This window comes from Nicotiana tomentosiformis, chromosome 11 (genome assembly GCF_000390325.3).
Source record: "Nicotiana tomentosiformis chromosome 11, ASM39032v3, whole genome shotgun sequence".
Lineage (NCBI taxonomy): Eukaryota > Viridiplantae > Streptophyta > Magnoliopsida > Solanales > Solanaceae > Nicotiana > Nicotiana tomentosiformis.
In genome coordinates, this window is record NC_090822.1 from 72,485,468 (window position 1) to 72,503,170 (window position 17,703).

Consider the following 17,703-nt stretch of genomic DNA (forward strand, 5'->3'; position numbering starts at 1 on the left):
TTTTGTTGGCGATTTCTGTAAGTATCCTTTTTGTTATTTTAAATTTGATCTAATCATTGCGAAAATGCTCTTTCTGATGTTCCACAAAATAAAAGCAGCTCTTTCTGATATTTTTCCTTCTTAACCATACTCCATACTATCCACCATCATGTTATTCGTATATACTGCAGTCTCCAACAATGGTGTAAGTGGAAAGGCATGTAAAAACACACGATTTTATCTTTACTTGGTCATACACAGTTAGAAAAGAATCATTCAAATAAGACCCATATTCACTTGATCATCGTATCCAGATTTAATAGAAAAGAAGGAACGCATTAATGCATCAGTTGTCTTGTAGTTTTCTAGTTATAGGATCATGTAACGTTCCAATAGTAACAGTAGTAGAACCAAAGTTGCCACTGTGACGACCCGATATGTCGTTCTGAGTACTAGTCCTTATTTCCGTGTTTCTAGACCTTTATTAGTTTCATTTGATGTTTCTTGATTTGCGTGCGTGGTTTGTATTATTTTCCGTAAAGGTTTTAAGTAAAAAGTTGAATAAAATGTGATTTTTGGCTTTAAAAATATCTTGAGATGACTCCGGTCAATATTTTGGGTAAACGATCCCGAATCAGTATTTTGACAATTCCATTAAGTTCGTATTGTGGTTTTGGACTTGGTCGTATGCCCAAAATTGAATTTGGAGATCCTTAGGTTGATTTTACTTGTTTTGCCAAAAGTTAGCAATTTGAATGTTTGAAAATTCTCTAGGTTTGACCGTAGGTTGACTTATTGGTTATTGGCTTTGAATTTAGGTTTTGGAACTTGGAATAGGTCCATTTTGTTATTTAAAACTTGTATGAAAAATTTGGTATAATTCCGAGTTGGTTTGATAGGAATCGAACGCTTGGTTGTGTTTCTAGCTACTCTTGAGTTTCCTTTTGAATTTCATGTGTTTTGATGTTCGATTCGTGGTTCCAGATATTATTTTGGTGTTTTGATCACGCGAGCGAGTTCGTATGATGTTATTACACTTGGGTGCATATTTGATTTTGACCCCGAATGGCTCAGGTGAGTTTCAGGTATGTATCAGATGAGTTTTGGATGACTTGAGATAGCTGGTGTGCTTTCAGTTCTGGTGTTGATCTACAGATCTCACATTTGCGAGGTCTGACTTGCAAATGCGAGCCTCTCCTTTGCGAACATGAGTTCGCATTTGCGAGCAAGGGGCCTGGGCTGCGTGACCTCGCATTTGTGTGAAAATGGTTCACATTTGCGAACAGGCTAAGGCCGCTTTTGCGAACATCTTGGTCGCATTTGCGACCCCTAGCAACATAGGTCAGCTTCGCATTTGCGAAGCTTTGGGCGCATTTGCGATTGGGGGCACCTTCGCATTTGTGATCTATTTGTCGCATTTGCGACTTCCGGGCATTTGACGCGCTGATCGTAAATGCGATCCGTGTTTCGCATTTGTGGTGTTCGCAATTGTGAATAAGAGTTCGCAATTGCGATACCTGCAGTTGGGTAAAAAGGGAGAAAACGGGACTTAGCTCATTTTATACCATTTCTCAACCCTAAACACTATAGAGGTAATTTTTTAAGAATTTTGTCTTCCCAAAATCATTGTCAAGTAACTCTAATCTATTTTCTTTCAATTCCCTATTACTTTTCATGAGTTTTTAACATCAAATCTAGAGGTTTTATGGTAGAAATTAGGGATTTGCGTAGAATTTAGAGATTTTGCCAAATTGAGATTTAGATCGCTAATTAATATTAGATTTCAAAATAATACATAATTGGGCTCGGGGGTGAATGGATAATCAGATTTTGGTCCGTATCTCGTATTTTGACCAAGCGGGCCCCGAGTTGACTTATATTGGCTTTTTCAAATTCATCAACTATTGAACCTTCATCATTCGTGGATAGTTTCTAAAGCTTATTTTGAATTGTTTGAACGATATTTGGCTAGATTTGGTTGGTTTGGAGGCTTGTTCGAAAGGAAAAGTCGTGGTTGATTGTTGAATTGGTTGCGCAAAGAGGTAAGTATTGTGTCTAACCTTAACTTGAGGTAATTAGGACTTATTGGTCTATTTATAATGTGAATTATGTGAAAAAGGCGTATATGCAAGGTGGCGAGTGTATATGCACCGCCATGGGATTAAATCATGCGGGATTGGTCTATTTACTCCCATATCTTCATTTATTCCATGTTATCTCTTATTATATACTTTAATTGCTACATATTTTTACTTGATATCCATGCTTTACTTGTTAATTGTTATTTACTTATTACTTATTTTTATTTGTTCATTCTCACTGAATATTTGCATACTCGCTACATGTTCCTACTTGCTTTAAATGTATATTCTCATTGTCACATGTTTTTACTTGCTTTATTACCCTTATATTACTTGATGCACTCTATTATGTTATTTTGACTACGTGAGCCATTTAGCTATTCTTGTGTTGATGATCGTCATGGTTTGAGATTACGGGGTGTTGGATATTCTCTGTTTGTATTGGTAGTTCCTTATTGTTCTGCACGTTTCATTTCTCTTTTCTGTTGCTATTTCGTAAATAGTGGTGTTGAGTTGTGTATGTTAAATAAATTGATATTGGGGAATCGGTTTGCGCGCCACAACGATATTGAAAGGAATTGATATTGGGGGATCGGGTTGCACGCCACAACAGAATAGGAAATGATATGATATTGATATTGGGAATGAGATGTACGCTGTATAAGATATTGTGTTGAAACTTTGGATCGGGTTGCACGCCACAATGGATTTGATGAGTTGTTGTTGTTTGTGACTGTAGAGTTTGTTCTTGATATTATGATATGAGATTTGAGATTATGTTATTCTGGGGGCCTCTGGTAGTTGACCTTCGGGTCTGTTTATATGAGTTTATTGCTTTATTTCTATTTACGTTGTAAGTGACTTGCCATAGCCTCGTCACTACTTCGTCGAGGTTATGCTCGACACTTACAGAGTAAGTGTGATCGGTTGTACTCATGCTACACTTCTGCACTTCTTATACATATACCAGTGTTGGTCCTAGTAGCGCATAGTAGAGACTGCTCAGATATATCTGCTTTCGGAGACTTGAGGTAAAGTTGTTGGCATCCGTAGTCCCTGAAGTCCCCTTCTACCCCATCTTTATTGTTTTCCTTATTTCGAACAGTTGTAATTTGTTCAGACTTTATCTGTAGAACTTTAGTATGCTCATGTATTCGTGACTCCAGATTTCTTGGATATGTTTAGACTACTTTACGTTGTATTTATCATATCTATTTCAGACTATTACAACTTCGTATTACTAATGCTCTGTTATATATTGTTAAAACTAGTTAAGTAATTAGCTAACGTTGTCTTTCCTAGCAAGTAAAATATTAGGCATCATCACGACCCCGAGGTTGGGATTCCGGGTCGTGACAAATTGGTATTAGAGCCCTAGGTTGCCTAGGTCTCACGAGTCATGAGAAATCTTAGTAGAGTCTGGAGGATCGGTACAGAGACGTCTGTACTTATCTTCTAGAGGCTATAGAGCTTTAGGAAAATTTCACCCCTTTCTTTCTCTATCGTGCGACTTTATCTATTACTGAAATATAAACCATTCTATTCTTGTTCTCTCGCAAATGGTGAGGACACGCACAACATCTATAGCTGGGCAGGAGCCAGTGCCCCATGTTACAGCCACTACCAGGGGTAGGGGCCGAGGCAGAGGCAGAGCGCAGCCTAGAGCACGTGCAGCAACACCCATTCCAGAGCCTTAGATCGAGCATGCAGAGGAGATCCCTGTTCAGACCACACCAATCAGACACGCTCAGGTCCCGGAGGGATTCATTGCTACTCCCGTACTTCAGGACACCCTAGTCTTCTTAGTGGGCCTTATGGAGAGTGTGGCCCAGACCAGAGTATTTCTTATGGCACCAACTGTCTCTCAGGCTGGGGAAAGAGCTCGTACTCCCTATACTCACACTCCAGAGTAGAATGAGCTCAGACCCCCTCCACTCACTCCGGAGTAGATGGCTCCCCCCTATCAAACTCTGGAGGTTCCAACAGTTGGAGTAATTCAGCGCGTTATTGCTACACAGCCCGGGGAGAGGCCCTCGATGTCGTCTGAGGGATTGAAGAGGTTGGATAAGTTCACCAAGCTCTTTTCTATTTATTTTGGTAGTAAGGACCCACATGATCATTTGGATTATTGCCACGAGGTGTTGCGCAACATGGGTATTGTGGAGTCCAATGGAGTTGACTTTATAGTATTTCAGATGACCAGTTCTGCCAAGAGGTGGTGGCAGGATTTCGAGCGAGGCAGACCAGTAAGATCACCTCTACTCACTTGGGATCAGTTTTCACTGCTAGTTTTGGAGAAGTTCATCCCTTTTACTCTGAGAGACGAGTACCGCAGGCAGTTCGAGTGCCTCTATCAGGGTAGAATGATTGTTACCCAGTACGAGACCAGATTTGTAGACCTATCTCGCCATGCAGCTTTCTTGATTCCTACTGATAGAGAGAGGGTGAGGAGATTCATTGATGGTCTTACTTTTGGTATCAGGCTATAGATGACCAATGAGACGGGGTATGATATCTCTTTCTAACGGGCATTAGAGATTACTAGACGGATCGAGATGATTCGTGGTCAGGGTAGAGAGGTGGTATATAAGAATAGGCCTTGTCATTTTTGTGGTTTCAGTGGTGCCTCATTTGGAGGCAGAGGTTCATTTTGTAAAGTCCATCCTCACAGGCCGATTCAATCAGTGCTTCAGGTAGCACACGATGCTTCGGGAAATCATGGTTCTTATGGGTCTCGTCCTGAGAAGTCAGCATTCAATACACCTTTAACTTTTATCAGTGCACCACCACTACAGAGTTACTACAATAGTCGCTCGGGTCATTAGGAATCATATCAAACTCAGTAGTTAGGCCACCCGTGGGGTTGCTTTGAGTGCGGCGACGCAGGTCATATCAGGAGGTACTGTCCTAGGTTGATGAGCATCATACCATATCAGGGTACTCGTTCCATGATTTCGGCACCAATTTCTCCACCATCCACACAGTCAAAGACGTCGGTGGGGGTCAGGCAGCTAGAGGTGGTGGTCAGGCCATTAGATATGGAGGCCATCCAGTTAGAGGCCGTCCGAGAGGCGTAGGTCAGAGTGGTGGGGTTCAACCCCGTTTTTATGCATTCCCAACTAGACCTGAGGCAGAGTCATCTGATGCAGTCATTACATATATTGTTCCAGTTGCCATAGAGATGCCTTAGTTTTATTTGATCCAGGCTCTACTTATTCATACGTGCCATCCAATTTTGCTTCATATCTAGTTATGCCTCATGATTCTTTGAGTGCTCCTATTTATCTGTCCACACTTGTGGCAGATTCTATTGTGGTAGATCGTGTTTATCGCTCATGTGTGGTTTCTATCGGGAACTATGAGACCAGGGTAGACCTTTTACTTCTTGATATGGTGGACATTGATGTTATCTTAGGCATGGATTGGTAGTCACCTTATCATATTATTTTGGACTGTCACGCCAAGACTGTGACATTAGCCATGCCGGGTTTGCCTCGATTAGAGTGGAGAGGGACTCCTGGCCATTCTATTAGCATGGTTGTTTCTTATGTGAAGGCTCGACATATGGTCGAGAAGGGGTGTTTGGCATATTTTTCATATATCCGCGATCCTTGTGCGGAGGTTCCTTCCATGGTTTCAGTACCAGTTGTGCGCGAGTTTCTAGAGGTGTTTCATACATATTTGTTGGATGCCACCCGTCAGAGATATTGACTTCTGCATTGATCTGGTTTCGGGCACTCAGCCCATTTCTACCGCACCATACTGTATGGACCCAGTTGAGTTGAAAGAATTGAAGGAGCAGGTGTAAGATTTTCTTGATAAGGGATTCATTAGACCGAGTGTCTCACCTTGAGGTGCATCGGTATTGTTTGTGAAGAAGAAGGATGGAACAATGAGGATGTGTATAGATTATTGATAGTTGAACAAGGTCTCTATCAAGAACAAGTATTCTTTGCCAAAGAATGATGCCTTATTTGATAAGTTTCAGGGTGCCAAGGTGTTTTCCAAGATTGACTTGAGATCTGGATACCATCAATTGAAGATTAGGGCATCAGATGTCCCTAAGATAACTTTTCGGATTCGGTATGGTCACTATGAGTTCTTAGTGATGCCATTTGGTTTGACTAATGCCCCAACAACATTTATGGATTTGATGAACCGGGTGTTCAAGCCCTATCTAGATTCTTTTTTGATTGTCTTCATTGATGCTATTTTGGTTTACTCTCGTAGTCGAGAGGAGCATGAACATCATCTGCGGATTGTACTTCAGACTCTGAGATATCATCAGTTATATGCCAAGTTTTCAAAGTGTGAATTCTAGTTGGACTCAGTTGCCATTTTGAGCCATAATGTATCTTCTGAGGGCATTAAAGTTGATCCTAAGAAGATTGAGGCAGTTCGAACTGGCCTAGACCTACTTCAGCTACAGAGATTCGGAGCTTCCTAGGTTTTGTAAGGCCTCGAAAAATTTTGCAAAGGAATTTAAAGTTTGGTGGTGTCGAGGTAGGCTAATGTGTATAGGTCCCATGAATTTCTGTAGCTAATTCGAGTCAGTTCGAGCTAAGGAATAAAATTTAATTTAGACCCGAACCACATGAGAATTACTGGAGTGAATAAAGTTATTTGGATATTTGGGGATAATTATTTTATTAATCTTTGAGTTTTGTAACAAATGGGAACCCTTGGATGTTAATTTCAAAGCAATAAGACTAAAGAAAATATAGTGAGCTATCTCCCCATAGCGCAACTATAACACAGGAGGGAAGCACAAAATGTTAGCAAACCAGTGGGCTAAAGCCTTATAGCACGGGGATAACACCAGTGGAAAAATATTGCACCTGATTTTTAGCAAACCAGTGAGCTAAAGCCTTATAGCACAGGGATAGCACCAGTGGAAAAATACTGTACCCGGGCCTATTAATACATGAGCGGAGAAAGAGAAGAATAAAAGGATTTCAAGACTAGGGCTTTTCTTTCCATCACCCATCCGGCCAAGGCTTCCAATACACACTTAAGGTGCATTTTTAAGTGTGTTTTTATGATGATTCCACTTCTCAATCACTAGTTACAACAAGGTTTTGTATTGGATTCATAGGATTTCTTCAAAATCTCAAGAACACCCTAAAAGTTGACTTTCAAAATTTGGTCTACAAGAGGTAATCTTTCACCCTTAAACCTACATGCATGGATTGTTAGTGAATATATGAGCAAGGAATAAGTACTAGCACTTATGAGATGGTGATTGGAAGCCATAAATACTTAAACTAGATTATTGGGTGTTGTAGAGGTTTTGTAATGAGTTAACTAGTGAAAGTTGGTGGATGTGAGTTCATTGATGATTATAATGGTGCTGAGAAGGTAGTTAGTGGATAAATAATGTTTTTGTATCTCTTGTTGGTGGTAAGGAGGGATTGTTGGATGAAGAAACACCATTACTAGAGGTAGTTGAATGCTATGCACTCTAGGTGTTTCATAAAATGCCAAAATGACCAAAGACCAGGAAATATTTACTAATATTGGTCCAATTGAATAATGTTGATGTAGATTGAATTTGTAAGAGTAATGGGTGGTTTAATTAGAACTAAAGAGCTCCATCAAGGTATGTTGGCAAAACTCCTCTCCTAGAACTAAATCCCACGGTATCCATGCAATTTATTTAAAGTCCTGAATTATTCATTATGAAAGCGGCTATTCCGAATAAGCTTGTGATGAAAGATATATGTACAATATGTATCCCAAGATGATTTTACTATGTTATGTTATCATTTGAGAATAAGTTCAAAGTATGGGCTGTGCGTAAATAATATTGCGACTTCAAGTCAAGTTCAACGAAGTATATTAAGCCAGATTTTGTGAAAAAACTCTATATGCCTAAGACTCTTAATTGCTCACATGTGTACTAAAAATATTGATTTATAATGCCTTGTTATTGATGATGATGCTTGAAAGTGAAAAGAGTAAGTATGGAATACTAAATGTGGCCATCGTGCCCAGAATGAGAACTACATATGTGGCCAATAGTGCCAATGAAGTGAAAGAATGCGTGAACATTATGATATGATTTTTAGCTCCTTTACATAATAATATCATTAATGTACTATGATCACCCATGGCTAGTGCAAGTAAGCGATAGTATGAACATGAATTACGGCTATTTGCCAAAACACGAATAATGAATAAATCTTGTGGACGGTCTATGAAACACATAGGTGTATTATGTTATGAAATCCTGTGGATGGTCTATGAAACGCATAGGTATATTATGTTATGAAATCATATAGACGGTCTATGAAACGCGTAGGTATATTGTGTTAAGAAATCCTGTGGACGATCTATGAAACACATAGATATATCGTGTTATAAAATCCTATGGACAGTCTATGAAATGCATAGGTATATTGTATTATGAAATCCTTTGGACAGTCTATGAAACGCATAGGTATATCGTGTTATAAAATCCTATGGACGGTCTATGAAACGCATAAGTATATTATGTTATGAAATCCTGTAGACGGTCTATGAAACGCATAAGTGCATTGTGTATGAGATGCATAGGTATACGGTATGAATAAACACTATGGACGGTCTAGGAAACGCATAAGTGTATAATATGATATGTGAACACTAAGGACGGTCTAATGAGACGTATTATTAATGTAGACAATAGGTGCCACCTCGTTGTCCTCGTTTGTACAGGTTGTTTGAATTACATTATATTATGTGTTCCACGTATAGATCATATGGTTCGGTTGACCCTAAAAGAAGTTTAGAATGATGCAAGTATAATAAGGCTTGATATTTGAACCTACGCGATGTTTTGTAGTCTTTTGATGTACTTTAATGAAAGAAATATGAAATGCTATGATAGATATAAAAACAAAGGGTTTGATGTCTCGAATAAGACAGCCTAGCCAATCGGGTCGTGATCGGACTCCGTGCTGAGAGTACGGTGGTATTGCTATTGTGAATAATGGTATTGTGAATAATGGTATATCGGTGCTAAGAATCACTAATCTGAAATTATGGGAATTTACGTGACACTTAATGTTTTGGTATTGTTCGAGACTTTCATTGATTTTGTGATTATTCCTCCTTGTAATATTAATTGTTCTATTGAGAGGGTGTTTAGTTATACATACTAGTACTATTCGACAATACTAACATCCCTTTTGCCGGGGGACACAACAGTAGACATTGATCAGTGATAGCGGTGCACCCTCTTCCCAACTGACTTGGTGAGCCCCACTTCATTCCAGGGTCATGTATCTTTTGTTCATTGTGTATTGTGTTTGAGGTATAGCCGGAGCCTTGTTGCCGGCATTGGCATAGTACTCTTCTTTATCAATAGAGGCTCCATAGACATAGTGTGGGTTGTATATTGGTGTTGGGGAAGTCAAACTCGTTATGTTGTGTTTGAAGTACTATTTACACTTCAGATTATGAGAAATGTGTGTGAAATTGAGACTTTAAAATGAAGTAACTATTGGTAAGAAATTGGTATTGTAGAAATGATCACCTTTATGTCTAATAAATAAAAATATGTATTATCTCCATTCATGGATGAGTTTGGGTAGAAGAAAATCTAACAGGCTTGCTCGGTCGAGTTCACTCAGTTGAGCGCTGGTCATGTTCCTCGATTTTTGGGCGTGACAAACTTGGTATCAGAGCCTAAGGTTTTAAAGTGTCCTACGATGTCTTGGAGCCGTGTTTAGTAGAGTCCTTATTATGGGTGTGTTGTTGACCACATCTATAATTAGGATGCTACATGGGCATTTATGAATAATACCCTTCTTTCATGTCTTGATCGTGCGATAAAGCTGATGGTAAGATTGTTCCTCCTTTAACTCGTGCTTTACTTTAACTTTCAGTACATGACACCTAAGAAGAAGGCAAGAACTGGCCAAAGAGCTAATGTCATCCTAGGAGTGACAGTTGACCCTATAATTGATGATGCGGGTGAGCACCCTAGGAGTGAGAATATTTTTCCAATTACTACACTGCATGACTCTACTACAACTGATCAGACCACACCTGTCCCTACACATACTGAGGGTGCAATGGTCCCTCCAACTGATATTCCAGTTCCACCTCCAGCTCCAGCTTCCGATTCTGATGTAACTGGTATTGATCTTTGGGGAGCCATACAGATGTTGGCACAAATAGTGGCTTCTCAGGCCCAGAGATCAAGTGTTGCCTACTTCTTCTAGTCATCCAGGGGATTCTACTAGTTCCAAGGTAAACAGGTTTCTCCAGTTGGATCCTCTACTGTTCACGGGTACTAACCCAGATGAGGACCCCGGGACTTCATTGATGAGATGCACAAGACTCTCCGGGTTATGCATGCTACAAAGATGGAGGAAGTGGAGTTGGCCTCCTACCATCTGAAAGAGGTGGCATATTATTGGTTTGAGCTATGGGAGGAGTCCCGTGAGGAGGGAAATCCTCCGGCAAGGTGGAGTGAGTTTATCGATGCTTTCATTGACCATTTCTTGCCTGCCGAGACTAAGGCAGCCCGTGCTGCTGAGTTTGAGGGCCTAAGGCAAGGTAGCCTGAGTGTGTGGGAGTACCATATGAAATTCACACACCTGTCCAAGTATGCTATTTACATGTTGCCCATTATGGAGGCTAGAGTGCACCGGTTTATGCAAGGACTTAGTCCCTTGGTAATTAATGAGGCCGCTATGGCTGCCTTGAATTCTGATATGAATTATGGGAAAATGGTGGCGTTCGCTCAAGCTACGGAGTATCGAAAGTTAAAAAGAAAGACAAATCAAAATAATAACAAAAAGACCCGATCTGCGGGCAATCTTAGTGGCTCCTACAATGGGGGTAATGGTGGAAAGGCATTACATAGGAGGGTGTCATCCGGACCCACGCAGTCAGTTGCCTAGTCTTCAGCTAGAGCACTACCATCAGGGACTGACCAACAGCGGTGGGGCCATAGTAACCAAGGCAACAAGGGATCTAATCAGGAGGTCCAGTCAAGTGGGTATTATCAGCTGCAGCAGAGGCCTCCATGTCCCAAGTGTAGGAGGCGTCATTTGGGGGGGTGGAGGGTACCGATGTGGCACAGATGAATGTTTCAGGTGCGGAGTCAAGGGCCATCTTCTAAGGCACTGCCCCAACAGTCAAAGGACAGCAAGTAAGTCCCTCAACCCTCCTTTTCTACTTGTTTCATGATGTGTGTGAATGTGTGTGACCATAGAGTTTCGTGCCATGTATACTTGATCATGAGATGATACTTCCTTATATGTTTGGACCTCCAACCACGGTAAAGTTTAACTCATAAGGTAATGATGATGTGCGATGGCAATAGGTTTTGGTAGAGAGGGGGATTAGAGGTGTTAACCCAAGGTTATAACGCGACTTAAGTGATTACAAAGGATGTCTGAGGGGAGTGTTCATATGAGAGAAAGATGTGGGTGAAGGTGCATGCCCTTAGTCACTCTATAGGCGTATGTGCATAAGCTTTCACATATAAGAAAACGTGATTTGCTTGTCATATTTCAATATCCAAGTGTGGGCATACGTGTTTAGAATGATGCACGAATGTGTATGGGGATAAAGGTCGATTCTAGAAATTAAAAGATCATGTTTCGCATTGACTCTTAAGAGTAGAGATTTAGGAAGAGCAAGAAAAGTTGTGAGGTCCTCACATATATGTACTATATTATGTCGAATCATGACTGGGTCAAGGAGCAGCTACATGAATGTATTTTTTGTAGTATAAGGCAAAGGAAGGTCGTGATAATCGTGCATTGGCTTATTATTCAACTAGTTGGTGTGTCGTGTGGCGGGAGCTGAAAGTTTCCCATGGATGGCCCAAAAGTTGGTGTGGCAGAGTTGATAGGGACAGACCTCGTGCATCAGGCTATGGAAAAAGTTAAAATCATTAAGGAGCGATTTAAGACCGCTCAGAGTCATCAGAAGTCCTATTCGGACGTTCGTCGTAGGGATTTGGAGTTCAAAGATGATGATTGGGTATTTTTGAAGGTTTCCTCCATGAAGGGTGCAATACGATTTGGTTAAAAAAAAGGAAAATTGAGTCTGAGGTATGTCGGACCGTACAGAATCATTCAGAGGATCGGTGAGGTGGCGTACAAGCTTGAGCTACCTCCTGAGATGTCAGTAGTGCACCCAGTGTTTCATGTGTCTATGTTGAAGAAAGTAGTTGGAGACCCGACACCCATTATTCCGGTTGAGACTATTGAGGTTAATGAGGAATTGACTTATGAAGAGACTCCAGTTTCTATTATTGATCGGCAAGTCCGAAAGTTGAGAAATAAAGAAATTGCCTCTGTGAAAGTGTTATGGCAAAACCAGCAGGTGGAAGAGGCCACCTGGGAGACCGAAGAAGAAATAAAGAAGAAGTAACCTCATTTGTTTGGATAGTCATATATGTATAAAGTTGTGTTTTATGAAAATGCTAAGAGTTACCTTCTATGAATTATGTATCATTTGTACAACTTATGCTAAGGGTGTTCCTTTTCTGGTAATATATTGCTTATGAGGCCACTGTTGGTGTTATTTTATGTTAGATTGCGTTATTGGATTATGTATACGTTGTTAGGATTGGTTTTTGGGATTCTATGACAGATGGATAGGCCCAGTTACAGGAGAGACTCTAGCAAAATGTTTGGAAAATTTGGGAGTTAGTCAAATTTGGGGGCTTGAGATGTATGAGAGAAGATATATGTTATGTTAGGTGTTTGGGGCGGACTCTACTCCTCATTCGAGGATGAATGATCCTAAGCGGGGGAGAATGTAAGGCCCCAGAAAATTTTGCAAAGAAATTTAAAGTTTGGTGGTATCGAGGTAGGCTAATATGTAAAGGTCCCGTGAATTTCTATAGCTAATTCGAGTAATTTTGAGCTTAGGAATACAATTTAATTTAGAACCGAACCACATGAGAATTACTAGAGTGAATAAAGTTATTTGGATACTTGGGGATAATTATTTTATTAATCATTGAGTGTTGTAACAATGGGGAACCCTTGGATGTTAATTTCAAAGCAATAAGACTAAAGAAAATACAGTAAGCTATCTCCCCATAGTGCAACTATACACAGGAGGGAAGCAGAAGATTTTAGCAAACCAGTAAGCTAAAGCCTTATAGCACAGGGATAACACCAGTGGAAATATACTGCACCTAATTTTAGCAAACTAGTGAGCTAAAGCCTTATAGCACAGGGATAGCACCATTGGAAAAATACTGTACCTGGGCATATTAATACATGAGCGGGGAGAGAGAAGAATAAAAGGATTTCAAGACTAGGGCTTTTCTCTCTATCACGCATCCGGCCAAGGCTTCCAATACACACTTAAGGTGAGTTTTTAAGTGTGTGTTTTTGATGATTCCACTTCTCAATCACTAGTTACAACAAGGTTTTGTATTGGATTCATAGGATTTCTTCAAAATCTCAAGAACACCCTAAAAGTTGACTTTCAAAATTTGGTCTACAAGAGGTAATCTTTCACCCTTAAACCTACATGCATGGATTGTTAGTGAATATATGAGCAAGGAATAAGTACTAGCACTTATGAGATGGTTATTGGAAGCCATAAATACTTAAACTAGATTATTGGGTGTTGTAGAGGTTTTGTAATGAGTTAACTAGTAAAAGTTGGTGGATGTGAGTTCATTGATGATTATAATGGTGCTAAGAAGGTAGTTAGTGGATAAATAATGTTTTTGTATCTCTTGTTGGTGGTAAGGAGGGATTGTTGGATGAAGAAACACCATTACTAGAGGTAGTTGAATGCTATGCACTCTAGGTGTTTCATAAAATGCCAAAATGACCAAAGACCAGGAAATATTTACTAATATTGGTCTAATTGAATAATGTTGATGTAGTTTGAATTTGTAAGAGTAATGGGTGGTTTAATTAGCACTAAAGAGCTCCATCAAGGTATGTTGGCAAAACTCCTCTCCTAGAACTAAATCCCACGGTATCCATGCAATTTATTTAAAGTCTTGAATTGTTCATTATGAAAGCGGCTATTCCGAATAAGCTTGTGATGAAATATATATGTACAATATGTATCCCAAGATGATTTTACTATGTTATGTTATCATTTGAGAATAAGTTCAAAGTATGGGCTGTGCGTAAATAATATTGCGACTTCAAGTCAAGTTCAACGAAGTATATTAAGCCAGATTTTGTGAAAAAACTCTATATGCCTAAGACTCTTAATTGCTCACATGTGTACTAAAAACATTGATTTATAATGCCTTGTTGTTGATGATGATGCTTGAAAGTGAAAAGAGTAAGTATGGAATACTAAATGTGGCCATCGTGCCCAGAATGAGAACTACATATGTGGCCAATAGTGCCAATGAAGTGAAAGAATGCGTGAACATTATGATATGATTTTTAGATCCTTTACATAATAATGTCATTAATGTACTATGATCACCCATGGCTAGTGCAAGTAAGCGATAGTACGAACATGAATTACGGCTATTTGCCAAAACACGAAATTATGGTATATCGATGCTAAGAATCACTAATCTGAAATTATGGGAAGTTACGTGACACTTGATGTTTTGGTATTATTCGAGACTTTAATTGATTTTGTGATTATTCCTCCTTGTAATATTAATTGTTCTATTAAGAGGGTATTTAGTTATACATACTAGTACTATTCGATAGTAATAATGTCCCTTTTGCCGGGGGCGCTGCATCTTTAAATGGATGCAGGTGGTTCCACAACAGGAGACATTGATCAGTGATAGCAGTGCACCCTCTTCCCAACTGACTTGGTGAGCCCCACTTCATTCCAGGGTCATGTATCTTTTGTTCATTGTGTATTGTGTTTGAGGTATAGCCGGGGCCTTGTTGCCGGCATTGGCATAGTACTCTTCTTTATCTATAGAGGCTTCATAGACATAGTGTGGGTTGTATATTGGTGTTGGGGAAGTCAAACTCGTTATGTTGTGTTTGAAGTACTATTTCCACTTCAGATTATGAGAATTGTGTGTGAAATTGAGACTTTAAAATGAAGTAACTATTGGTAAGAAATTGGTATTGTAGAAATGATCACCTTTATGTCTAATAAATAAAAATATGTATTATCTCCATTCATGGATGAGTTTGGGTAGAAGAAAATCTAACAGGCTTGCTCGGTCGAGTTCACTCGGTTGAGCGCTGGTCACGCTCCTCGATTTTTGGGCGTGATAAACTTGGTATCAGAGCCTAAGGTTTTAAAGTGTCCTAGGATGTCTTGGAGCCGTGTTTAGTAGAGTCCTTATTATCGGTGTGTTGTTGACCACATCTATAATTAGGATGCTACATGGGCATTTATGAATAATACCCTTCTTTCATGTTCTCGATCGTGCGATAAAGCTGATGGTAAGATTGTTCCTCCTTTAACTCGTGCTTTACTTTAACTTTCAGTACATGGCACCTAAGAAGAAGGCAAGAACTGGCCAAAGAGCCAATGTCATCCTAGGAGTGACAGTTGACCCTATAATTGATGATGCGGGTGAGCACCCTAGGAGTGAGAATATTTTTCCAATTACTACACTGCATGACTCTACTACAACTGATCAGACCACACCTGTCCCTACACATACTGAGGGTACAATGGTCCCTCTAACTGATATTCCAGTTCCACCTCCAGCTCTAGCTTCCGATTCTGATGTAACTGGTATTGATCTTTGGGGAGCCATACAGATGTTGGCACAAATAGTGGCTTCTCAGGCCCAGAGATCAAGTGTTGCCTACTTCTTCTAGTCATCCAGGGGATTCTACTAGTTCCAAGGTAAACAGGTTTCTCTAGTTCGATCCTCTAGTGTTCACGGGTACTAACCCAGATGAGGACCTCGGGACTTTATTGATGAGATGCACAAGTCTCTCCGGGTTATGCATGCTACAAAGACGTTGGAAGTGGAGTTGGCCTCCTACCGTCTGAAAGAGGTGGCATATTCTTGGTTTAAGCTATGGGAGGTGTCCTGTGAGGAGGGAAATCCTCTGGCAAGGTGGAGTGAGTTTATCGTTGCTTTCATTGACCATTTCTTGCCTGCCGAGACTAAGGCAGCCCGTGCTGCTGAGTTTGAGGGCCTGAGGCAAGGTAGCCTGAGTGTGTGGGAGTATCATATGAAATTCACGCACCTGTCCAAGTATGCTATTTACATGTTGCCCATTATGGAGGCTAGAGTGCACCGGTTTATGGAAGGAATTAGTCCCTTGGTAATTAATGAGGCCGCTATGGCTGCCTTGAATTCTGATATGAATTATGGGAAAATAGTGGCGTTCGCTCAAGCTATGGAGTATCGAAAGTTAAAAAGAAAGACAAATCAAAATAATAACAATAAGACCCGATCCGCGGGCAATCTTAGTGGCTCCTACAATGGGGGTAATGGTGGAAAGGCATTACATAGGAGGGTGTCATCCGGACCCACTCAATCACTAGTTACAATAAGGTTTTGTATTGGATTCATAGGATTTCTTCAAAATCTCAAGAACACCCCAAAAGTTGACTTTCAAAATTTCGTCTACAAGAGGTAATCTTTCACCCTTAAACCTACATGTATGGATTGTTAGTGAATATATGAGCAAGGAATAAGTACTAGCACTTATGAGATGGTGATTGGAAGCCATAAATACTTAAACTAGATTATTGGGTATTGTAGAGGTTTTTTAATGAGTTAACTAGTGAAAGTTGGTGGATGTGAGTTCATTGATGATTATAATGGTGCTAAGAAGTTAGTTAGTGGATAAATAATGTTTTTGTATCTCTTGTTGGTGGTAAGGAGGGATTATTGGATGAAGAAACACCATTACTAGAGGTAGTTGAATGCTATGCACTCTAGGTGTTTGATAAAATGACAAAATGACCAATAACCTGGAAATATTTACTAATATTGGTCCAATTTATGTTGATGTAGATTGAAGTTGTAAGAGTAGTGGGTGGTTTAATTAGCACTAAAGAGCTCCATCAAGGTATGTTGGCAAAACTCCTCTCCTAGAACTAAATCTCACGGTATCCATGCAAATTTATTTAAAGTCCCGAATTGTTCATTATGAAAGCGGCTATTCCGAATAAGCTTGTGATGAAAGATATATGTAAAATATGTATCCCAAGATGATTTTACTATGTTATGTTATCATTTGAGAATAAGTTCAAAGTATGGGCTGTGCGTAAATAATATTGCGACTTCAAGTCAAGTTCAACGAAGGATATTAAGCCAAATTTTGTGAAAAAACTCTATATGCCTAAGATTCTTAATTGATCACATGTGTACTAAAAACATTGATTTATAATGCCTTGTTATTGATGATGATGCTTGAAAGTGAAAAGAGTAAGTATGGAATACTAAATGTGGCCATCGTGCCCAGAACGAGAATTACATATGTGGCCAATAGTGCCAATGAAGTGAAAGAATGCATGAACATTATGAGATGACTTTTAGCTCCTTTACATAATAATGTCATTAATGTCCTATGATCACCCGTGGATAGTGCAAGTAAGCGATAGTATGAACATGAATTGTGACCGTTTGCCAAAACACGAATAATGAATAAATCCTGTGGACGGTCTATGAAACGCATAGGTGTATTATGTTATGAAATTCTGTGGACGGTCTATGAAACACATAGGTATATTATATTATGAAATCCTATGGACGGTCTATGAAACG

The 17,703-nt window shown here is 39.7% G+C and overlaps 1 protein-coding gene across 1 annotated transcript in view; it reads left to right on the forward strand.

Moving 5' to 3' along the window:
• Positions 1-15,904: 15,904 nt before the first annotated feature.
• Positions 15,905-17,703, forward strand: part of LOC138901655 (uncharacterized) — a 32,801-nt gene continuing 31,002 nt past the window's right edge. Inside the window, exons 1-2 of the mRNA XM_070189435.1 lie at positions 15,905-16,432; positions 16,951-17,005. Of these exons, the coding sequence (XP_070045536.1) occupies positions 15,905-16,432; positions 16,951-17,005 (583 nt within the window). The remainder of the gene's footprint in view (positions 16,433-16,950; positions 17,006-17,703) is intronic.